The following is a 21,908-nucleotide window of genomic DNA, read 5'->3' as shown; positions in this document are numbered from 1 at the left end:
AATTTATAAAAGGATTGCAATAATGTAAACTACATTAAAAAACCCCAACATCTCATGACTAATCAATGCGGTGTCCAGTCATGGCTTCAGAGGACCTTGTGGTGAAGCATGACTTCTGCCTTTTGTCAGAAAGGGTAGGCCACAGTTGCAGAATGAGGCATACATTGTCAGACATGAACAATGTGGTGATTTGTTTCATTTGACTATATTTACTTGTTATGAGGGGGTTCTACTGGTGGAGAAGGAAAAATCATGGAAAAATGACATTGGTTTTAAAAAAAAGAAGAGTTAATAAAACATTTAAAATAAGAAGAAAAGGAATAATTGAAGTTAATTTAAGTTTGTCAAGGAAGGCTTTTTGAAGGCAAGTTTGGAATAAGGTTTAATAGGAGGGAAGGGACACAGACTGCCAAAGAGGAAGGAGAAAGGTTTTTCAGGAGGGATCAATTTTAGATGAAAAAGCACGGAGTGGAAATGAGGAAGTTTTATTCCTTGGAGGTGGTGGGAAATAGTAAGAGACTAAAGTGAGATGATTAAAGCCAAGGTGTGCCCAATGATAAAGGGACTTCAACCAAGGGATGTTGAAATGTTAGCGCGAAAGCAAATGGAAAGCAATGAATGATCTTGGGTCTCTTGTCCCAGATGACTCCAGGTGATGGGGTAGTGGCATAGGGGAGGTTGTTAGGTTACCTTCACACACTGGCTACCTTGCCAGATGTTGCAGCCGGCTTAACACGGGCTAGTGTTAGTGCCTGAATCATTTGCCTCTTCCTCTGTGACTGCCACAGTAGGTCCTTGGGGGATGGAGCAGAGGCCAACCTCTTGTTGTTTACAGACTAAAAGAAAAATTGCACACATATTTCAGTTATATTTTGGCCATGTACTTTTTTAGCCTTCACTAGAATATAGATTTGGAACTGGAAGAGAATTTCAAGTTTATCTAATGACAAGATTCTAACCTAATCCTCCCATTTTACAGATAAGAATGTTGAGGTGAAATGACATGCCCAAAGTCACATAAGTAGCAAATGGAAGAGCTGAGATTTTACTCCAAGGTGTACTCACTAAATCCAGTCATCTTTCCACACCATGTTGCCTTCCTTCAGAATTAGAGCTGGGAAAGGCTTATGGAGCCACCTAGTCTCTCCTTATTTGACTCATAAGGTGAATTCTTCCCAGTAGATATTCTCCCTTGAACCTTTCTCATAGAACCACAGAATGTCAGAGCTGCAAGACATTTTGGAGATGACCTCATTTAACCTTCTTATTTTACCGACTTGGAGAATAAGCTTCTGTTAGGAGAAAGGACTTGCCCAAAGTTCCACAGATGCAAGAACACAAGTCTTCTGATTTTGTCTAATGAAATTTCTAAAAGATCTTCACAGTCTCCTCTTTGGGATCTTGGCTATTGATTATTTGCTTTTATGGTCAGAAAATAACAAATAACTCCGTCTTCAAATTTCCTTTGCTTGTTGTCACTTCATTACTACCCCTAAAAGTCTTCATGATAATCTCAGATAACCAGTCTTTCAACTTTGGCCAAGAAATGCATCTATTTCCTACTTGGAGGACTTGAAAGGATAAGGGGTGCAAAGAGTCCAGTATGAGTCTATGGTCTGGATCAGTTCTCTAAATGTAAACTGGAGCAGAGTGTAAAGGGTTTAGCAGAAGGAATGAAGGACAAATGCCTTCCTTTCCAACCCCACCTTCTAGTGTTGCTAAGAAAAGCTCCATTGTATTCTGCTTGGCCTTGGGCACAATGGGAGCTTAATTTATTCACATCAGTCCAAAAATCAAACCCTGGAGAGTTCTCACTATGGGTAAGATGGGGTAGAGAAAAAGAGAGATGAGAGATGAGTGATTTTAATTTACAAAAGAGCTGAAGGAGTCCCAAAGCTATGGACTGGCTCCCCAAAGTGCCAAAAATATTCCCCATGGGGGAGAGGCCTCCTGCTAGCTTCAATTAAACAGAGAACAGTAAGTGGCAGCGGCAGCACATCAGAGAAGTAGCACCATAAGAAGTCCAGGGAGAAACAGAAGACTGCAGTTCATGAAATGGTAGTGCAGCAAGAAGTGCAGGAGATGACAGAAGAAGTTCTTCAAGGAAGGGATCAATGGCAGCTTCCAAGGCAGATAAGAGATGTCCAGGCTTTAAGTCTTCCCTTTTCCACTAGACACATGACTTTATGGATGAGTATGCCTCAGAATACATACACACACATACACACACATATATACATATCTCTCTCACACACACACATACATATGTGTGTGTGGGAAAGGAGGAGAAGAAGAGATAGTTTCCTTGTTATTTCCTTGTTACTCTCATCAAACAAATGCCTTTACTTTGAATGACTATGTCTCCTGGGTTAGTCTAACAAAAGGGAAACATTGTGGGGTGGCAGGCTTGTGAGTCATGTTTGGATGTATGTGTACCCAAAGACTACCTTGAATCTTGATCTACATTTCAGGGAGTCATAATGAAAGGCCTGGGTTACACAAAAATTACATTTTGATTTACAAAAAATAATATCATAAATTTCCCTCCTTTATTTCACCATCACTAATCCTTTATTTAGAGATTCATTTCCAAGGAATAAAAATAATAACAATTCTTATTAGTCTTATATTTTCCTCAACCTCTATAATGGAGGTGGAGGGTCTGGGACTGTGATTTCATCAATGTAGGAAACTCACTTTTTTATAGCCAGAGATTAAATGATTTTCCTGGGGTCACATAGACCTCTATCCACTAACACACCATGCTACCTTTCCCTTAATTTATATTAAATAAGAGATCCATTTTCCTAAACTCTATACTCTAATATTTGCCCCTCCCTAATCTGGGACTGGAATTTTAGTTGGTATCAGAAATGTTTTCTATAAGACCCGCAGTTTCCAAGGTCTCAGATGGGATTCAAGTGAGCATAAGAGCTTTTTAGTCACCAAAAGGAGAGAGCTAAGTCTCCACAGTAGAAAGCAAGCTAACGGTTTCATGAATCAGATGGTACTTACACCGGCAGTGGTGTCGTTTCAGACAGAGTATCAAGGCTGTGCAGAAAAAGAAGATGCTTATCGCAATACAGACAATGATGAGTGGTTGGAGAGTCTCCTCAGGGGGTGAGTCTATTTCTGTGGGGCAGGGAAAAAAGAGTAAGTGTGAGCCACAAAGCTATGGCAGCTATTTTGATCCCTCACAGCTGATAGAAAAGGAAATTCTCTATTTCTTTGCGTAAAGTACTATACAATGTTCAACAATTGCAGTTTCCATTACAAAAATATTTTTAATCAAGCACCATCTTGATCTGAATAAAAAGGGACTTCAAATCCAATAACAACAGAACCATTAACTGTAATAATTACTGTGCAGTTATTTCAGTCATGTCTGATTCTTTGCCACCTCTTTTGGGGTTTTCTTGGCAAAGACACTCCAGAGGTTTGCCATTTCCTTCTCCAACTCATTTTACAGATAAGGAAACTGAGGCAAAAAGGGTTAAGTAACTTGCACAGGGTCACACAACTAGTAAGTGGCTGAGGTTGGTTTGAACTCAGGAACATGAATCTTCCTGACTCCACATCTGGTGCTGTATTCACTGCACCACCTAGCTGTCCAACTGTAATAATAATAATATCAACATTTAGCACTTTAAGGTTTACAAAGTGCTTTTTGTACATTATCTTATTTGAGCCTCACAACAACCTTTTGAGTTGAGTGCCATTTTTATCTGAATTTTATAGATGAGGAAATTGAGGCTGAAAAAAGTTCTCTCTTTTACACAAGGCTGCACAGCTACTCAGTATCTGAATTAGGATTTGAACTCAGGACTTTCTTATTCCATGTCTAGCACTCTCCACCAAGCCTAACTTAATGAGCTTCAATCAACAACCAAGCTAAATGCCTATAATGTGCCAGGCGCTTGCTACAATCCTGAACGCACAAAGACAAAATGAATTAGTCCCTGATGTCAAGGAACTTACATTCTACTGGGGTGAAGGGGAACAATGGATGCACAAGTGCATACAAAATAAACACAATGTAATTTCAGGAAGCAGGAAGAGTAAATAGGGAAAATTAGGACCACCCTGTACCCCTGAATTAATTTCTTTGAAAGAAAAAAATATATTGGTATACCCTGAAAATAACACCTTTAAAGCCATGTTTGATGCATGCCCAGTCTGGGAATAAATATGAGGCTGATAATCAACCAATTAAAAAAAACTTGTGGGCAGTGAATATCTAGATGGTGAATGCCAAAAATGAAAATCAGTATCATAAAGATATTTTATTTTGAAAAAAGGCATATTACCTTCCCACCTCACATTTTGAAATTACTCTTTCTGTTTACTATTAACTAGTTACAATCAACTTTCATTTCACCTGATCTGTCTTTTGCCTCATCTCTCTCTCTCTCTCTCTCTCTCTTCTCTTCTCTCTCCCTTCCTTCTGTCTTCTCTTTCTTATTCTTTCTTTCCTCCACTTTCTCTCAATTTCTCTGTCTATATGTGTATATATAAATCCACACATATACATGTTTTATATGTATGCATTTATATTCTGTGTCTAAGGACACACACATACAGGTGTGCACACACATGCACACTCAATTTCCTCAGTAGAACAGACATTACTTGAGTTCATGCTCATAGAAACTCAGTAAGATACACTACACAGTCTACATATGCATGTAAGATAGAAGTGAAGAGTAAGGCAACGAATCACAAACCACAGCTAGGCATAATGACAGGACTATGACAGAAGGGAGTCAAGACAATTCCAAAGGACTTATGATGAAAAATGCTATCCGCCTCCAGAAAAATGAACTGATGGAGTCTGAATGCAGAACAAAGCATACTTCTTTTTACTTTTCCTTCCTTCCTTCCTTCCTTCCTTCCTTCCTTCCTTCCTTCCTTCCTTCCTTCCTTCCTTCCTTCCTTTTTGGTCTGTGTTCTCTTTTGCAACATGGCAAATATAGAACAATGTTCTGTGTGACTACATATGTATAATCTATATTGAAGTGCTTGCCTTCTTGGGGAGGGGAGGGAAGGATAAGAGGGAGGTAATTTGGAACTCTAAGATCATTTTAGAAAACCAAATGTTAAAATTGTTTTTGCTTGTAATTGAGAAAAAAATAAAAACATTCTTTAAAAAAAGAAAAAGAAGGAAGTCAAGAGGACCAGAGTTCAGCTGCAGGTACAATCTTATTAAACTATTCAGGCTGGACATTCCTCATTCATGCAGACCTCAGGAGGAACAAGTAACAGGTATAGATAGTTCAGGACAATAATATGCCCTCAATATTACAGGGCATAGGATGCTATTGGAAGCCGTAGCCTATGTCCTTTCTTAGCTCCTTGGCTGACTAGGTAACAACAGCTAAGAGAGGGGTAGAATAGGTGACTGTTGTTAAGTCAATTTCTGAGCCTCCTTGACCTCCTTTGGGGTTTTCTTGGCAAAGACACTAGGGTGGTTTGCCATTTCCTTCTCCAACTCATTTTGCAGATGAGAAAACTGAGGCAAACAAGCCAAATGACTTGTCCAGGGTCACACAGCTAGTAAATGTCTCAAACCGAATTTCAATTCAGGTCCTCCTGACTCCAGGGCTGGCACTCTATTCACTGAAACACCTAGCTGTCCCTGGGTTGAATAGGAGATGAAAGGAAAACATCTGATTTGCACTTGTCTCTGGAATAGCTTGCAAACAACTGTTGAACACTTATCAGCTAACTGACTTTGTTGTTGTTCCACTGGTCCTTATTTCAATCAATTAATCAAGAAAAATTAATTAAACACCTACGTACCAGGCATTGTTAGGTGTTGGAGATAAAAAGATGAAAGTGAAAACGGTCCCTGATCTCCAGTTTATGTTCTATCAGGGGAGACATCATGTACATAAATAGTCATATACAAAAGAGATATAAGGTGATTTTGGGGGGAAATCCCCAGCAGTTAAGGGGATGGGGAAAGGCCTTTTGCAGAAGGTGACACTTGAGCTAAGCCTTAAAGCAAACTGGGTATTCTGAGACATGGAAGTGAGGAGGAAATGCATTCAAGGTATGGGGGATAGTCAGTTCAAAGTTATGGAGATGGGAGAGAGAGAGAGAGCCATGTGTAAGGAGCAGCACTAGGGAATGGGTGGAGAAGAATGCCATACTATGAGGCTGAAAAGGTAGGTTGGGAAAGTCTTTAAATGCCAACCGGGGAGTTTGTAATTTGATCCTACATGTCAATGGATCATAAATTTAAAGTTAAAAGGAACCTCAGTAGCTAGTAGACAAGCCCCTGATTTTACAGATGAGGAAACTGTAGGCTCTGGGTGATTTACTCAAGATCATGTAGGAAGTGAGTAACAGTAGGGAAGCCATGGAGTTTATTGAGGACAGCAAGTGACATGGCCAGATTTGTGCTTTAGAAAAATCAGCTTGGGAGCTATGTGGATGGATTGGAGAGAGATGGGGAAAATGTGAGGTAGGAAGACTAATCAGAAAGCAATCGACATCATCCAGGTTAAGAGGCAATGAGGGCCTGAACTAAAGTGTTGGCTATGAGAGAGGGGGATTGATATGAGAGACATTGTGGAGGAGGAAACTGTAAGATTTGATAACTGACTGAATATGCAAAGTGAGGATGACAATGAGGTGGTGAACCTGGGTGACTAGAAGGATGGTGGTACCCTCAACTGGAATGAGAGAGTTTTGGGGACACTGGAGACAGGCGGACTCATGTTCATGAGTTCAAATCTAGCCTCAGACATTTACTAGCTGTGTGATCCTGGGCAAGTCATTTAACCCTGTTTGCCTCAGTTTCCTCATCTGCAAAATGAGCTTGAGAAGGTAACCACTCCAGTATCTCTGCCAAGAAATCTCAAATAGGGTCATGAAGAGCCTGACATGACTGAAACAGCTCAACAAAAAAAAGTTTAGGGGTAAAGATAAAGAGTTTGGTTTTGGCTATGTTGAATTTGGGATATCTTTGGAACATCTAGTTCAAAATGTCTAGTAGATGGTGGTGCAGTTGGCAATTAATTGGAAAACTAGAGCTAAGTATATAAATCTGGGAGTCATAGAAATGATAACTGAACGTATGTGAGGTTGGTGATGAGGTCATCAAGAGAAAGGATGTAGACAGAGAAGAGTGTCAAGATAGAGACTTAGGATATGCCTACAGTTAAGGGGCATGTTGTGGATTATGATCCAGCAAAGGAGAGTGAGGAGTGGTCAGATCAGTAGGAGGAGAACCAAGAGTGTCACAGAAATCAAGAAACAGAGAGTATGCCAGAGGAGCTGGTGGTCAGCAATGTCAAATGCCACGGAAAATTTAAGAAGGATAAGGATTAAAATAGATCTTGAAGTTTGTCAGTGAAGACGTCACTGGTGACTTTGGAAAGAGTAATTTTAGTTGAATGATGTGTTAGATTACAGAGGGTTTAAAAGAGATTGAGAAAAGAATAAATTAATTGTATAGATAGTTTTTCAATGAATTTATCTGAGTGAGGAGAGCTATAGGATGATATGCAGAAACATTATTGTTAACTGAAAAGATCCAAGCTCTAGAGCTGGGGTGACCTTAGAGGTTCATCGAGTCTAGCTCTATCTTTTCGAAGATAAGGAAACAGATGGCTTGCCATCTTAAGTGACTTGCCCAAAGTCATACACATGCTAAATGGGAGAGAGGGGATTTGAATTTAGGTCATGTTACTCAAAATTTAGCATAGTTTCTGCTGCATCATGAAGCTACACCCCTGACATAAATGGATTCATCCTAGATGAGGCCATAGTAAGTTATTTGTAAGAGAATTAGCTTATGTCCAAATTGGGCAAAATTTCAGCAGAAGTAATTAGTAATTGCTCCAGATCTTACAATCGCTAGTTATGCCTCTCTATCCCTAACATTGTTAGAGGTGTGTGTGTGTGTGTGTGTGTGTGTGTCTGTGTGTGTGTGTCTGTGTGTGTGTTTATCCTTCATTGCCAAAGAAGACCATGCCATCAGAGAAATAATGACATGACTTGCCCTTGACTTTGTTTTGAGTGAGGAAGGTCACCATAGCAGGTCACCAGCCTCACTTCTCCTCCAGAGCCATCTGAATCCAGTGACCAGATATTCATCAGGATGACTGGAGATGACCCAAGATGAGGCAGTTGGGGTTAAGTGACTTGCTCAAGGTCACACAGCTATTGAGTGTCAAGTGTCTGAGGTGAGATTTGAACTCAGATCCTCCCGACTCCTGCATTGGTGCTCTATCCACTGCACCACCTTGCTGTCCCTGATTTACAGATAAAGATTTCAAATAGGTAAAGTAACTTGCCCAAGGTTGCACAGAGCAGTGGATTAAAAATGCCATTCCCAATTAGAGATAGTCAAATGATGTGAGAAGGAACCAAGAAATGATTCCTCACCTAGACAGAGACAAACATAGTTGTTGGGGTTTTTTTTTCAGTTCTCTTAAAATCATTATAGATCCATCAGGGGTCTGAGATTCCTTGACCAATTTGTGCAGATGGTCCAGAATCTATCATTGTCCATTGTGTAGGTCTCCACTAGATAGTGGTAGACTGCTGAGTTATCAAGTGAGATGATTAACTTCTGGGTTGAATTTTTGACTTCCATCTTAACTTAAAGAATGTCATCATCTTTGCTCTTTCAAGTAGCTATTGGTATTGTTTTGGTTCACAGAAAAATCTCAGGAAGGAATGAAATTTGCACCATGGACTTTGGGTTTCAAGCAGGGGTTCTCAAGCCTACGGAACCTTTTTTGGAATAATGGTTTAAAATAAAACATAGGATTACAAAAGAAATCTATTATATGTAAAGAGCTATGTATAAACAAGATATACACAAGATGGATGAAAGATAAGGCCCAGAGAGTAAGGAGTCAGGAGTTAGGAGTCAGGAATCTAGTCTTAACTTTGACACTGACTCACTATGATGTCTAATTCCTTGAAAGTAGGGATTGTCTGTTCTCTTTGTATAGTTACCTCTTCCACATCTCGGATGGTAGGGGCATGGCATCCCTCCATCTGAATAATCCACTTAAAAATTTTTTGTCTCCCCCTTTGTATCAGAGAAGAAGTCTGAATATTTTCTTTTTCTTTTATGGGGCGTTTAATGTAAAATTTGGGTGAAGTATTTGGTCATAGACTCTATGTTATCTGCTGGCTTTTGCATGTCATCTGCAACTTCCACAAAACTCCCCCAAAATTTCCATTTAATTTCTTATGCCAAACCTTGATATAGTAAGACTGTGATGGTAAAAATACCAATGTGGAAGAGATAACTGTATTTTCAGCACTTAGGACAGTGTCTGCAGCATGCTAAGCACTTAATAAATGTTTGTTGGCTGGAATCAATTCATTTGCAACTTGAGGGGGCTGGATTTGATGATCTCTAAAGTAACTTGTAGCTATGAAATTCCATGGTGCTATGTTTCCATGACAGAAGTTATATAGTGGAGTGGAAAATAGCAATAGTATAGACAGCTAGCATTTATATAGCACTTTAAGGCTTGTAAAAGGCTTTACAAATGTTCTCTCACTTGAATCTCACAACAACTCTAGGAACTAGGTGCTAGGTGTTACTATCATTCTCATTTTACAGATGAGGAAACTGAGGTTAAGTGACTTGTCTAGGGTCATACAATTAGTTTCTAAGGCTAGATTTGATCTCAGGTCTTTCTGACTCCAGATCCAGTGATTAATTATTATACCACCTATCTACCTCATTAAGCTTAGAATTACTAGAACAAGATTTGAGACCTATCTCTGTCCAAATACCTTGTATCTATGGGCAAATCACTTGGACTTTCTGAACCTCAGATTTCTTATCTAAAAAATGGGGATAATGACACTTGTATAATTTGCTTCAGTGAGGTGGTTAGTAAGGAAATGCTTTCTAAAACTCTAAAACAGTCACAATGGGTGACTCTTTCTACCTATTACAGTGATGCTGCTACTATCCAGAACATTTCCTGAGCTCTTCTCATAAATCAACTGTGCAAAAAAAAAAAATCTAAGATATCACTTTTAGGTACATCCAGGAAGTTTTTAGACTCAAAACAAGAGAATCCAGCCTCATTACCTGCACCCACCTTGATCTCTTGTCTGGGCTGTCAATGACTTTTTGACTAGTTGGGAAAAAATCAAATGTACCCTTCAAGGGCATAAGTTTGGACCATTCAAAAGGTGCATGTTCCAAAAACAACGTGCAGCAGACAATTCTCCAAAAGAAATTTTTAAAAAACTTTGGAATACATATGTAGCTTCCCAAGTTGACAACTTCAGTTGGACACATTAAGTTCACAAATTTTTTAAAAAAAACAAAACAACCAAAGCTACCTCCAGAGCCATACCAGTTTTTCCTTTTTTCAGCATTTGTCAAATTCAGAATTTTAAAAATTTAATTTTTTTTTCCAATATAGAGAAGCATACTCCTTACTTCATTGGATTGTTGTGGGAAAGAATCCTCTAAGTACAAAACCACTATGAAAAATAAGTCAATGCTATTAATAATGTTGTATTAGTCAAATAGAGCTTTATAATTTTTTCAAAGAAATTTGTATGACATTATCACATTTGATCATCACAAAAACCTTGGGGGGGGTCATTAGAATAGGCTTTGCTCCTTTTTTACAGATGAGGAAACCAAGATGATAAGGGGTGGTGGGAACTGTTCCAAGTCATATAGAAGTAGACCAAAGCACACAATTCTTGACTTCAGTATTGTTGAATATTATCTTTGTGTGCCACCCTCTACTATAAGAGGTACTTAAATAAATCCCTATTGAACTAAAGATTAAAAAAGAAGGTAGAACTTAACCCTATGGTAGGAAAAAATGTGTTCATCAATTGGGGACTGACTAAGCAAATTGTGGTATAGCCAAATGTAATAGAATATTACAGTGCCATAAGAAATGTTGAATGGAAAGAACTCAGGGAAGTATAGGAAGACTTATATGACATAATGGTGGCTGAAGTAAGCACAACCAGGAAAAGAGTATTCACAATAACAACAATGTAAACAGAATGAAAATAAACCTAAGGTAACCACTATGTAATTAAAATGATCAAGCTTGACCCTGTAGAAGAGTTGGGAAAAGATAGCTTCCTCTCCCAGTAATAGAGGTGTGGAATGTTGAATATACTGCCAGAGTTAGCTGATGTGTTGATTGGTTTTTCTGAACTGCTTTTCTCCCTCCTCTTTCTTTTTAAATATTTGTAACAAGTGATGGCTCATTGGGTGGGTGGGTGGGAGATATATTAGGAAATACGTTCTCTACCTTTCCAGTCTTCTTATACCTTATTCTCTTCCACCTAGTCTATGCTACAGTGACATAGGCTCACTTGCTCTTCCTCTAATGTAACACTCCATCTTTCAAGTGAACATTTTCACTAACTGTCTTCCATTCCTGGACATCTTTCCCTTCTCATCTCTACCTTCTGGTATCACTGGCTTCTTTCAAATCTCAATTAAAGTCTCACAGTTAAGAAGCCTTATCAGTCCTCCTTAATCTTAGTGCCTTCTCTCTGAGATTGTCTCCAGTTCATCCTGTATATATCTTCATTGTACATTTGTTTGTTTGTTGTCTCCCCCATTAGACCCAGGAACTCCTTGAGGGCAAGGATTGTCTTTGCTTTTCATTTAGCTCAGAGCCTGGCACATAGTAAGCACTTAATAAAAGCTTGTTGACCTTACTTGATTTGAAATAAATGTGATATAAAAATCAAAGATGTAAATTTTTAAAAAGTTAATTTTTTTAAAAGGGAGTAAAAGGAAAAAATATGATTAATTAAGGATTTTAACTTGTCATGTTTAAGTTAACCAAGTTTTCTGAAATGGTACTTACGTAAGGTACGATTTGTTGACACGTGAAAATCACCATACTTGATTAAGCAGGTTATAGAGAAATTGTTGGTTTGATTGACATGCAGTTCACTGTCAATATTATATAGCCTAGTGATTGAATCTTGGTACGTGGTGGTGTTGAAGGGAATTAGTTCTTTCCCGTTTCTCAACCAGAAGAGCTTAGGACTTGGATAACCTTTGCTAGATGCACAAGTTATCCTCCAACCAGGAAAAGACCATTCTTCTTTATACACAAGGATAATAGGATCTGAGAAGTCAGCTGTAGAAAAAACAAGGAGGTAAGTATGTTCAGAAGGTAGAAACATGTGCGTAGATGCTATATAGTGGAATTTGAAATTATTAGTCTTGCAACTGGAAGAATTATAAATCTGAGACAGAGATGTCCAAGACTGTTTTGCTAATCAGCTATATCTCAAGGAATAGTTTTTCTGCTTGTACTTGACCTGGTTATCCCAATTCTCATCTGTTTGTAGTAGGGAAACAGAAAGAGGACATACAGGCCAGCCATCTGTGCATTTCTCACCAGGTTACAGTCTGAACCATTCCATTATGTCTCAGAAGTCTCTTCATCTTAGAAGATCATTTCTTTTTGGTAATGTATATAATAAACTTTCTGTTATATGGTATGGTCCAGGAATATATTTCTAGTTAAACAAATATTCTAGTGAATAAAATGTTAAATTTTTATAAGATATGTGGATTATCAGCTTTAAATAATTAAAATACATATATGTATATACATGTATGTGTGTGCACACATCCCTGTATATACACATGGGAGGGATAGCATGGTTTAATAGATAGGTTTAATGAGCCTAGTGCTCAGAGTCAAGAAAACCTATATTCATGTTCTACCTCTAACACAGATGGGTCATACAAACTACAACTGGTTGTTTAAGCTTTCAATGTCCCAAGCAACTCCTTAAAAATTATTGATATCTTTTGTTTTCATGTAGTCTGCATTTCTCAGAGTATCCCTACCTCCTCTCCCTCCAAGAGAGCCATCCTTTCCAGCAAAGAATAAAAATAAGGTGAAAAAGCAGTTCAATAAACTAATATATTGAAAATTTTTGAAATTAAATGCAGCATTTGACACCCTCTGTCACCCATCTCTGTAAAGAAGAAAAGAGATCTAGACAGTTTTCTAAGGTAGAACATTTGCTGCAATTTCCCTGTATCAATAAACTCACAAGTGCAGATCCCTTCAAACAAATATACCTTCCTAGAGAATATAATCAATATAACAACACTCTGTGCATAAGCACTTGCTGAATGGAATGATCATTTCATGTATACTGTTGCTTATGATTTTCAAAGTTCTTTTCCATGAGTTATCTCATTCAGTAAAATAGAATTATCATTAAACCTACAGTGCATATACTTTTAATATCCTTTGATGATGCAATAAAGACCTTTAGGATTTTAGAGTGTTTGGGGTCATCATTTATTATTTTACTGCTCATATGGAGAAAGGTCATCTAATAGAGATTTGTAGTTGGCTGAATGAGCAATAAATCTGAATTTACTATGTGATTAATATTTCCTATACTTCAAAGTTCTAGGAGTGTGGGTACCCCCTCCACTAGTGCAGATCTCAGCCCTTCAGCAACTTAGTAAATTGTTTTGAAGAGTTGCTATGCCTAAAAATTCACTTCATTGCAGCCTAGACTGAAGATGAGCCTCTGAACTTAGCTCTGCCAGTCCTCAGACAAAGGCTCACAAACTGTCATTGGTCCACTTTCAAGTACTTTTCAGCTTGATACAATCTGATGTACACAGCAGAAGTTAGCATCATTTTCATGCTTTGATGAGGCACCAGAGCAGGACTTTAATGAAATCATATAGAAGATAAATCTGGCTAGAGGTTTTGCTTTATTTATACTGAATAAAGTTACTAGTTCTACTTTAACCCTGAGAAAATGGAGTCTGTTCTCCTTTATTGAATCTTCTGTTAGGATTATGGGAACTGCCAAAGTGATCTTTAAGTATAGGTCTATGTCACTCCTTGACTCCAGTAGCTTCCTGTTGTCGCCAGGATAAAATATAAACTCCGTGGTTTGGATTTTAAAGCCTTTCACAACCTTCACAAACCAAAGGAAAGTTTGGAAGCACTAACCTTCCTTTCTGGACTCATTATCTTTTTACTCCCCTTCCTACCCACCAAGGTCTACCACCTTTCTGTTCCTATCAGCTTCCATTTCCTTGTGCTTGCAGGACTATGCCCCTCACCTGGAATTGTGCCCAATAAAATGTAGGCTTCTTGAGGAAAGAAACTGTTTTATTTTTTTTCTTTTAAATTTATTTATTTTCCGTTTTCAGCATTCATTTCCACAAAATTTTGAATTTCCAATTTTCTTCCCATCTTCCCCTTACCCCCACCCCAGGAGAGTGTATATTCGGATTACCTTTTCCTCCAATCTGCCCTCCCTTCTATCACTCCCCCCCACCCCTCCCCTTCCTGCAGGGCAAAATAGATTTCTATATCCCATTGAAAAGGAACTGTTTTAATTTTATCTTTGTATCCCTAGGATCTAGCATAACACATGACACAGAATAAATGCTTAACAAATAATTATAATTAATAGGTTAATTAATGTAAGTAACTCACTAGCTGTGAGCTTGGGCAAGGGGAAAGGAAAAAGTATTTATATAGCAACTACCATGTGTCAGGCACTTTACAAGTATTATCTCATTTGATCCTTACAACAACGCAGGAAGAGAAGCTATTATTATCCTCATTTTACATTTGAGGAGACTAAGGCAGACAGAGGTTAAGTGACTTTCCTAGGGTCACACATTAAGTATCTGAGGTTGGATTTGAACTCAGATTTTCCTGAGTCTAGACCCAGGTTCTATGCACCCCAAGGGCAAGTCATTCAATTTTTCTCTCCTTAGCTGTAAAAAAAACAACCCCCAAACCCAGAGATTAAAATACTTGTGCTGTGTACCGTATACGGTGAAGATCAAATGAAATAATGGTTAGATAGTACTTTGTCAACCTTAAATCAGTTATTATTTAGTGACAGTAGGAGTTAGTCTTTTAGCACTTACCTCTAATCGATAATTTAACATCAAGCTTGTGGACACGTTTGTACTGTCCTCCTACCAATTCCTGCACTATACACTCATAGGTGCCCTCATCAGACACTTGTAGAGACAGGATTGTGATAGAGAGGTTATTGGACACGTCAATTGCAGTCGTCCTGTTCACATATGAGGGGTCTATGAGCTCTTCGACCGTTCTCCCACGCACATAAGCCTGTACCACTCTCTCAGCATTTTGCCAGTAGACTCGATAGTTTGTCATTTCCTTTCTAGGAATGTCATAGTTACATGAAAAGGTAGCAGCTTCATTCAGTCTTGCTACCTGGGTCTCTCCTAAAGGAAACAAGCACAGACATAGGTTGTATGACTGAACATGAGCTGGGACTTCAGGTCATCTAGAACAAAGAGATGGAATTTTTGTGATTTAGGGTCAGCAGTCCTCTTGGGTTTAAAGATATGAGAATCATATAGCCAAGAATTTTTGAATAGTTCCAATATTTTCAAGTGATCAAATGGGATAATATTTGCTGAGAACTTTGCAAATCTTAAAGCACTCTATAAATGCTAGTTGTTTCTTTTAAAGTATGCTTTTATTTATTTTAAAAAATGATTGATTTCCCCTCCCTTTCCCTCTCCCCTTGTTACTCTTTCCTGATGATCCTACAGATTACTACAAATGAAAGCTTGGAAATCCAAGGTAGTGGTGATGGATGACTCATGGAGTTTTTCTCCAGCCAGCTGTGGAACAATGTGGGTGTTTTCTCTAAAAGGTCATTGAAATGTATCATTCATGAGTTGCTTGGGGTTCCTGCTAGGGGGCCGGGGCATCCTCCTATAAAATTCAAGAGCTGTACAAGAGCCTGACAAAAAGGAGGAACTGAAACTGGTCTGGGCAATAGAAGTTGAGAGCTTGGAAACTCCCACTGAGGTTCCGCCTAGAATGATCAGGTCCCGTGAAGAAAGAAGGAAAGAAATGGGGGCAGGGGGGAGAGAGACAGAAAAAGACAGACAGAGAAATAGAGACAGAGAGACCAAGAGAGAGACAGAGACAGAGACAGAGAGAGACAGAGAGGAGAAAGAGGAAGGAAGGAAGAAGAGAAAAAGAATGAACAAAAAAAAAGGAGAAAAAGGAATGGAGAAAGAAAGAGAGAAGGGAGGAGAAAAACAGGAAACAAATGAAACAAAATAAAGATGAAAAAGAGGAAGGAAAGGGAGACAGACAGAGAAAAAGAGAGGAGAGAGAGAAAGAGTCCAGAAACCAAGAAAATAGACTTAAACTGAGTCATCTAGTTACAGCGTATTTGTGCTTCAATCAGCCCAAATCCCACCCATTTGTGGGTAAAGCCCCAAAGTCCTAGAATGACAGGTAGGAATCTCTCTTCCTTTGAGTTGATGCTCAAGCATCGTCTTCTTCTGCCTGAACTCTTTCTTGATCCCTCCAACCAGATAGGTAAGAAATTGTTTACCTCAGTTTCCTCATCTGTAAAATGAGCTAGGAAAGGCAAACTACTCCAGTCAGCATCTTTGCCAAGAAAATCTCAAATGGGGTCTCAGAGTCAGACACGACTAAACAACAGACATTTTTCTCAGTTTCTCTGGGGCACAGATATACTTCTCTCACCTACCATCTGGTTAACTGACCCTTACATGTTCTATGGTCCCGGCTTAGTGATTGTGGCTGTTATTAGATACAGACAAATAATGCCCATTCAATTGGAAAATCCAGGAGGGCATGGATTTTCCCTAAAAATCTTTAAGACAGAAATACAACTTTAATCAACTGAGTGTCTTAGCTACTGACTCATCCAATTGAGATAGGCCAGTAGAGAGATACTTGTCTAATGATATCAAAACCTTCCTAGAAATGGGTTGCAAAGATTCATTTTGACTGATGAAGTTTAGGGTTTGACAACTCTCAGAGATATTTGCATTTTAATAGGGGAGCAGAAGCTATAGCTAAAGGCTTATCTTTTCTGAGAATCTTCTCATGAAAAACCTAATATCAGAACTAGCTTCCTGGGGCTTCACCCTAGGACACCAGCATACAGCATACAGATGGACACATTGCCTCCCTGAGCGGACATGCATTGACCTGCTGTCTCTCTCCAACAAAGTACAACCCCCCAGGGGCCTCTTTCCCTTCTTCCCCAGTGTCTCATTGCCTTGGCATCTGAAAAGTCTCTTCCTTTTCCCTCAAGCCTTTTGGTGGCAAAGGCCAGCCTCTCCAGGGAAATGGACATCTTATCTCCCTGTATCACTGCACCCATAGCTAGACTGTCCTCTGCACCCACTTTCCAAACCTTTCTTCTGCCTCTGGTCCCCACCCAATCACTGTATTTGCCCAATGTGAAATAATTTCAAATTAGGACTTTGCCTAAAAGTATTTTCCTCTCTCTTGTATTGACTACAGTGTCCATACTAATAATTGTCATTTATTTAGCATCATACAGTGTGTCATGTGCTTTACATAGAATATCTTGTGTCCTGTCTATACCCAAATCTGGTAGGTGTAGATCTGATCCCTTCATTTCTTTAATTAAATTTTCTTTTTTTTTTATTGTGAACTTAGCGATCATCAACAAAGGTAAACTACTCAGTGAATGATACTAAGCATTCTCTGATTATGAGCCCCCAGAGAAGGGCATCCATACTTAAGGAGCTTAACATATTTCCTACCTCTGACCCCCATCCCCAGATAAATATTCTCAACCAGAAAAGACCTGAAGAGTGCAGTGATCTTATTTTCTGAAAGAACAGTTGAAGTCCACAAGCTGGCAAAGAATATTCTTACAAAGGCTTAGTAAAAGTTCACTTTCTTTTATTAAGATTGGGACTACCTCAGAAAAGCCCCAGCTGAAGTTGCTGAACTGAGGCCTATTGCTGAAGGTGCTTTTCTAGCGATCTCATTCTTTACCAGCCGCTTGTGCCTTTCCCAGTTCTGTACAGACAAAGGTATTCTGGGCAAAAGGGAAAAAGAGGCAGTGCTGGAAGAGTCAGCCCAGCTTCTGAGGTTTGTTTAGAAGGAGGGCTTGTGTATTTTCCTGGTCAAATGCTGGGTCAGCCAGTTATAGGTAAGAAATGAGCTCACTTGTCTGTCCCCTCCCTGCTAAGGAAATGAGTAATCTCCTGGGCGTTTGCCTGCCAGATGAAAAGGCTGGGGTGTATCTGTGGCCCCTGATTCAGGAGAAGGCAAAAGACTGGGGGAGGGGGTAAGAAGAAGGGAATCATCCGGAAACAGGTTAAAACATAGCCCTATACCCATCTGAAGGGAGACCAAAATCTTTCTTTGGCTGACTATTAGGATTTCTGTAATCTCTGATGTACTTATTCTAAGGAATACCATAGATCTGCATCATAAGGAGCCTCTAGTCCATTTCTCCCTCACTTTACAGAGGAGTAAACTGAGGCCTAGAGACAACAATTGATTTGTCCAGGGCCACAGAGGTAAAGTTGAAATTCAATTTAGTTTCTGTCCCTTCAATTAATTTAATTTAACTTGACTATTTGTAAATATTTTTTTTAAAGATCCTTTTATGGACAAAAGCATTGTGTATGGGTGGAGGGCTGTCATGGAGAAGGAAGCTTTGGAGGTTTGAGGAGATTATGTCCCATTTATCAGTATATTACAGTAGAAAAAGAACTTGATTTGGAGTCAGAGGACCTTGGATAGGAACTCTCTTTTTTTTTTTTTTTTTGAGGCAACCAGAGTTAAGTAACTAGCCCAGGGGCATACAGATGATAAGTATCTGAGACTGAACTTGAACTCATGTCCTCCTGACTCCAGGGCCAGTTGTTCTCTCCATTGGGCTACTTAGCAACTCCAATGTGGAAACTAAATCTTGCCACCTGCTTCCTATGTGACCGAGAATAAATCACTTTACTCCTCTTTGCCTTAGTTTCCTCATGTGTAAAAGAGAGGGGTTGGATTAGATAACCTCAAAAGTCCCCTTAATTTTGAAGACTATGACCCTCAAAGTAGACCGTCTGCCAAGGAAGTGGAGCTCAGTGGTCCTGCACCCACCCAACATGCCCATTCTCACCTCTGTTCTCAGTGCAATTCCTCTGGCCTAGGATACTCTCTTTCCTTCCTTCCTCTTCTTGAAACCCTATTCATCTTTCAAGGTTCAGCTCAAGCCTCATCTGTTATGTGGAGAATTCTCTAGCTAGTTCAAGCCCGATTTGATCTCTCTAAGTTCTGTGAAGCCCCGGTGCCCACCCAGTCAAAACCACCCAGTGAGTGTTTCATTCTCTGTGTGTTTCTTCTCTGTTTTGTTTTGACATTCTCTGCTTATTCCTGAATGAGCACTGTGAAAAACACATAGTGAATATACACTTATAGTATCCATCAGTTCAATAGGATTATAGATGCATTATCTATATTTATTATTTATATATTATAGATATCAAAATATAATATTATATGTTAGAGACAGACTGGGTGGAGGAGATTGTAGAGGCCATAATAGGTGAGGAAATTTGGGTCCAGAGCTATCAAATCTTTTATTCAAGATCACATTGGTGGTGTCAGAGGTAGAATTTGAACTCAGGTCCTCTGGCCTCAAATCCAGCACACTTTCTATTCTACCATGCTACCTCTATAATATCCATTGATCAGTTAATTCATTAAGCAATAAAATCCCAAAGTAACTGTGAATTGAAAACTCCCTCTTCCACCTCAGTCTTCAGCTGAAGGATAATTTTATCCTTTTGTCCCTAGGGCTTAGTTTCCTGGTCCAATTGCTAAGTCCACAATTTCACTTCTTTTTGCTGATGGCAGGGGGAGAGGTTTCAGGTTTTTAAAATATATTTAAATTCATTTCATGCTTTCAGAATTCTCCCCAAAGATTAAATTCATTCTGCCTGAGAGAAAACCCAAATTTCCCCTTTGCCTCTGTTTCCTTTTCTACCCAACACCATCTTTTCTGAGCTAAAAGTTAAGGGGAGTTATTGACCCATTCACTCTCACACTGATCTTTGCAGGAAATGTATTGGGCCCCTGAAAGCCCTTCTATTCTTTAATTTAAGCTGATCAGTCATTTTCATCATCACAGAAGGCTGATCTTAACTGACTGAAGAATGAATAGGAAAGCTAAACTGATTTACCTGATAAAGAGAAAATCAGAGACGGAAGGACCCAGGAGACAATCTAATGCATCCCATCTCATTTTATAGGAGAGGAAACTGAGACCCATAAAGGGTATAGGACTTGCTGCAGGTCACATAGCTCTTTAGTTTAAGAACAAAGACTAGGGGAAAAGAAGCCACAGTTAAAGACTTGCAAGTCATCCATCTCTCCTAAGGACTTTCTTCTCAGGAAAACCTAAAGTCAGAGAAGTAACTACCCTGGGGTAATGGGTTTAGTCTTAAGACACCAGCAAAGAGAGGAGCATACTTTCTCTCTGTGTCTTATCTTGCTACCTCACTTGAACACTCCCCAGGGGTCGTTGCAGCCAATTCTTGCACCACCACAACATCCCACTCCCCCGCCCCGCCCCAAAACACACACAGTATCTCATTTCCTGACTCATGAAAGAAGTCTTTCTTTCCCCTCAAGCCTTTTGGAGGCAAGGACCTGACTTTCCAGACTACTGCTTTTCTCCTGTAACTTTTTGAAAATGGTTACATCCATGTCAATCCTTCCTTTTCCTCTCCTGCCATGAAATTTCTCAAGGACAACATAGATATAACTCTTCTTGTTGATGAGGATGCACACTGTGAGCTATCTGTATCTACTTCCTTCCTTCCTTACCCACCTACCAATTTACCTATCTACAGGGTGTCTCAAAAGTCTTAGTGTTTTAGCTTTAAACCACACTAAGAATTTTGGGATACCCCATATATCTATAGAAGTCTCTGTGTAGATATAGATATATATGGGTTAGATCACCTTTGAGGTTCTTTATAACTCAGATTTATAATCTTCTTAGCCCTATGATCCTTTGATCCCTAAGAAAAGTATGGCAGATACAGAAATCCTGAAAGTATATACACACATAGACACACACATGTGTGTGCATATATGTATATGTACACACATATATACACATGTATATATATTTATATGACCCTTAGGATTTCTATAGGAATAGAGCATGTATGTATACATATGTGAATGTATACATACTTGCATATACATGTACATACATTTGTTGTTTTTAGTCATTTTCATTCATGTCTACTTTTTGTGACCTGATCTGGGGTTTTCTTGACAAAAATACTAGAGTATTTTATAGATGAAGAAACTGAGGCAAACAGGGTTAAGTGATTTGCTCGGGCTCACACAGCTGGGAAATGTCCGAGGCCACATTTGAACTCAGAAAGATGAACCTTCCTGATTCTAGGCCCAGCCCTCTAATGACTTTGCCACCTAACTGCCCACACTTACTGCACATTATGTATATCCACATAGACACACAAATGCACACAGATATGCAGGTGCCTATCTGTGTGCATGATAGAAGAGTTCCTTGCTGTTCCACAAACACTCTGCAGGTTTTCTTTGGCTGTTTCCCATGCCTGAGATGCTCTCCCTCCTCATTTCTACCTCCTCTCTTCCCAAGTTTCCTTTAAGCCCTATCTTCTACAGGAAAACTTTACCAACTCTACTTAACTCAAGTGACTTTTCCTCTCTTAATTATTTCTTACTTATGTTGTATATAACCTGTTTGTACACATTTGTTTACTTGTTGTCTCCCCCTTATATTATAAACTCCCTGGGATCTGGAATTGTCTTTTGCCTTTTTTCTGTATCCCTAGCACTAAGTACCAAGCACATATTAGGAGCTTCCTAATGTTTATTGATTCATTACCGATGCACAGCAGAACCTGCTCAGTACACACATACACACACACACACACACACACACACACGCCTTGAGTTCTAGAGTTTCCATATAGGACAGTTATGTGTATTTATAATATACATGTTTCTATATAGGATGGTTATGTGTATCTATAATATGCACATGCAAAACTGCACTAAGATGGAGTATCTTATTCATGGAAA

The 21,908-nt window shown here is 39.0% G+C and overlaps 1 protein-coding gene across 1 annotated transcript in view; it reads right to left on the bottom strand.

Moving 5' to 3' along the window:
* CD80 (CD80 molecule) overlaps window positions 1-21,908 on the bottom strand; it is a 48,037-nt gene that overhangs the window by 9,642 nt on the left and 16,487 nt on the right. Inside the window, 5 exon segments of the mRNA XM_072613925.1 lie at window positions 691-755; window positions 757-836; window positions 3,016-3,132; window positions 11,838-12,116; window positions 14,909-15,235. Coding sequence (XP_072470026.1) covers window positions 693-755; window positions 757-836; window positions 3,016-3,132; window positions 11,838-12,116; window positions 14,909-15,235 — 866 coding nt within the window. The 3' untranslated portion in view covers window positions 691-692.

Source organism: Notamacropus eugenii, chromosome 5 (assembly GCF_028372415.1).
Source record: "Notamacropus eugenii isolate mMacEug1 chromosome 5, mMacEug1.pri_v2, whole genome shotgun sequence".
In the NCBI taxonomy this organism is placed as follows: Eukaryota; Metazoa; Chordata; class Mammalia; order Diprotodontia; family Macropodidae; genus Notamacropus; species Notamacropus eugenii.
The sequence above is the reverse complement of the archived record's forward strand: the minus strand, read 5'-3'. Positions and strand labels throughout refer to the sequence as shown.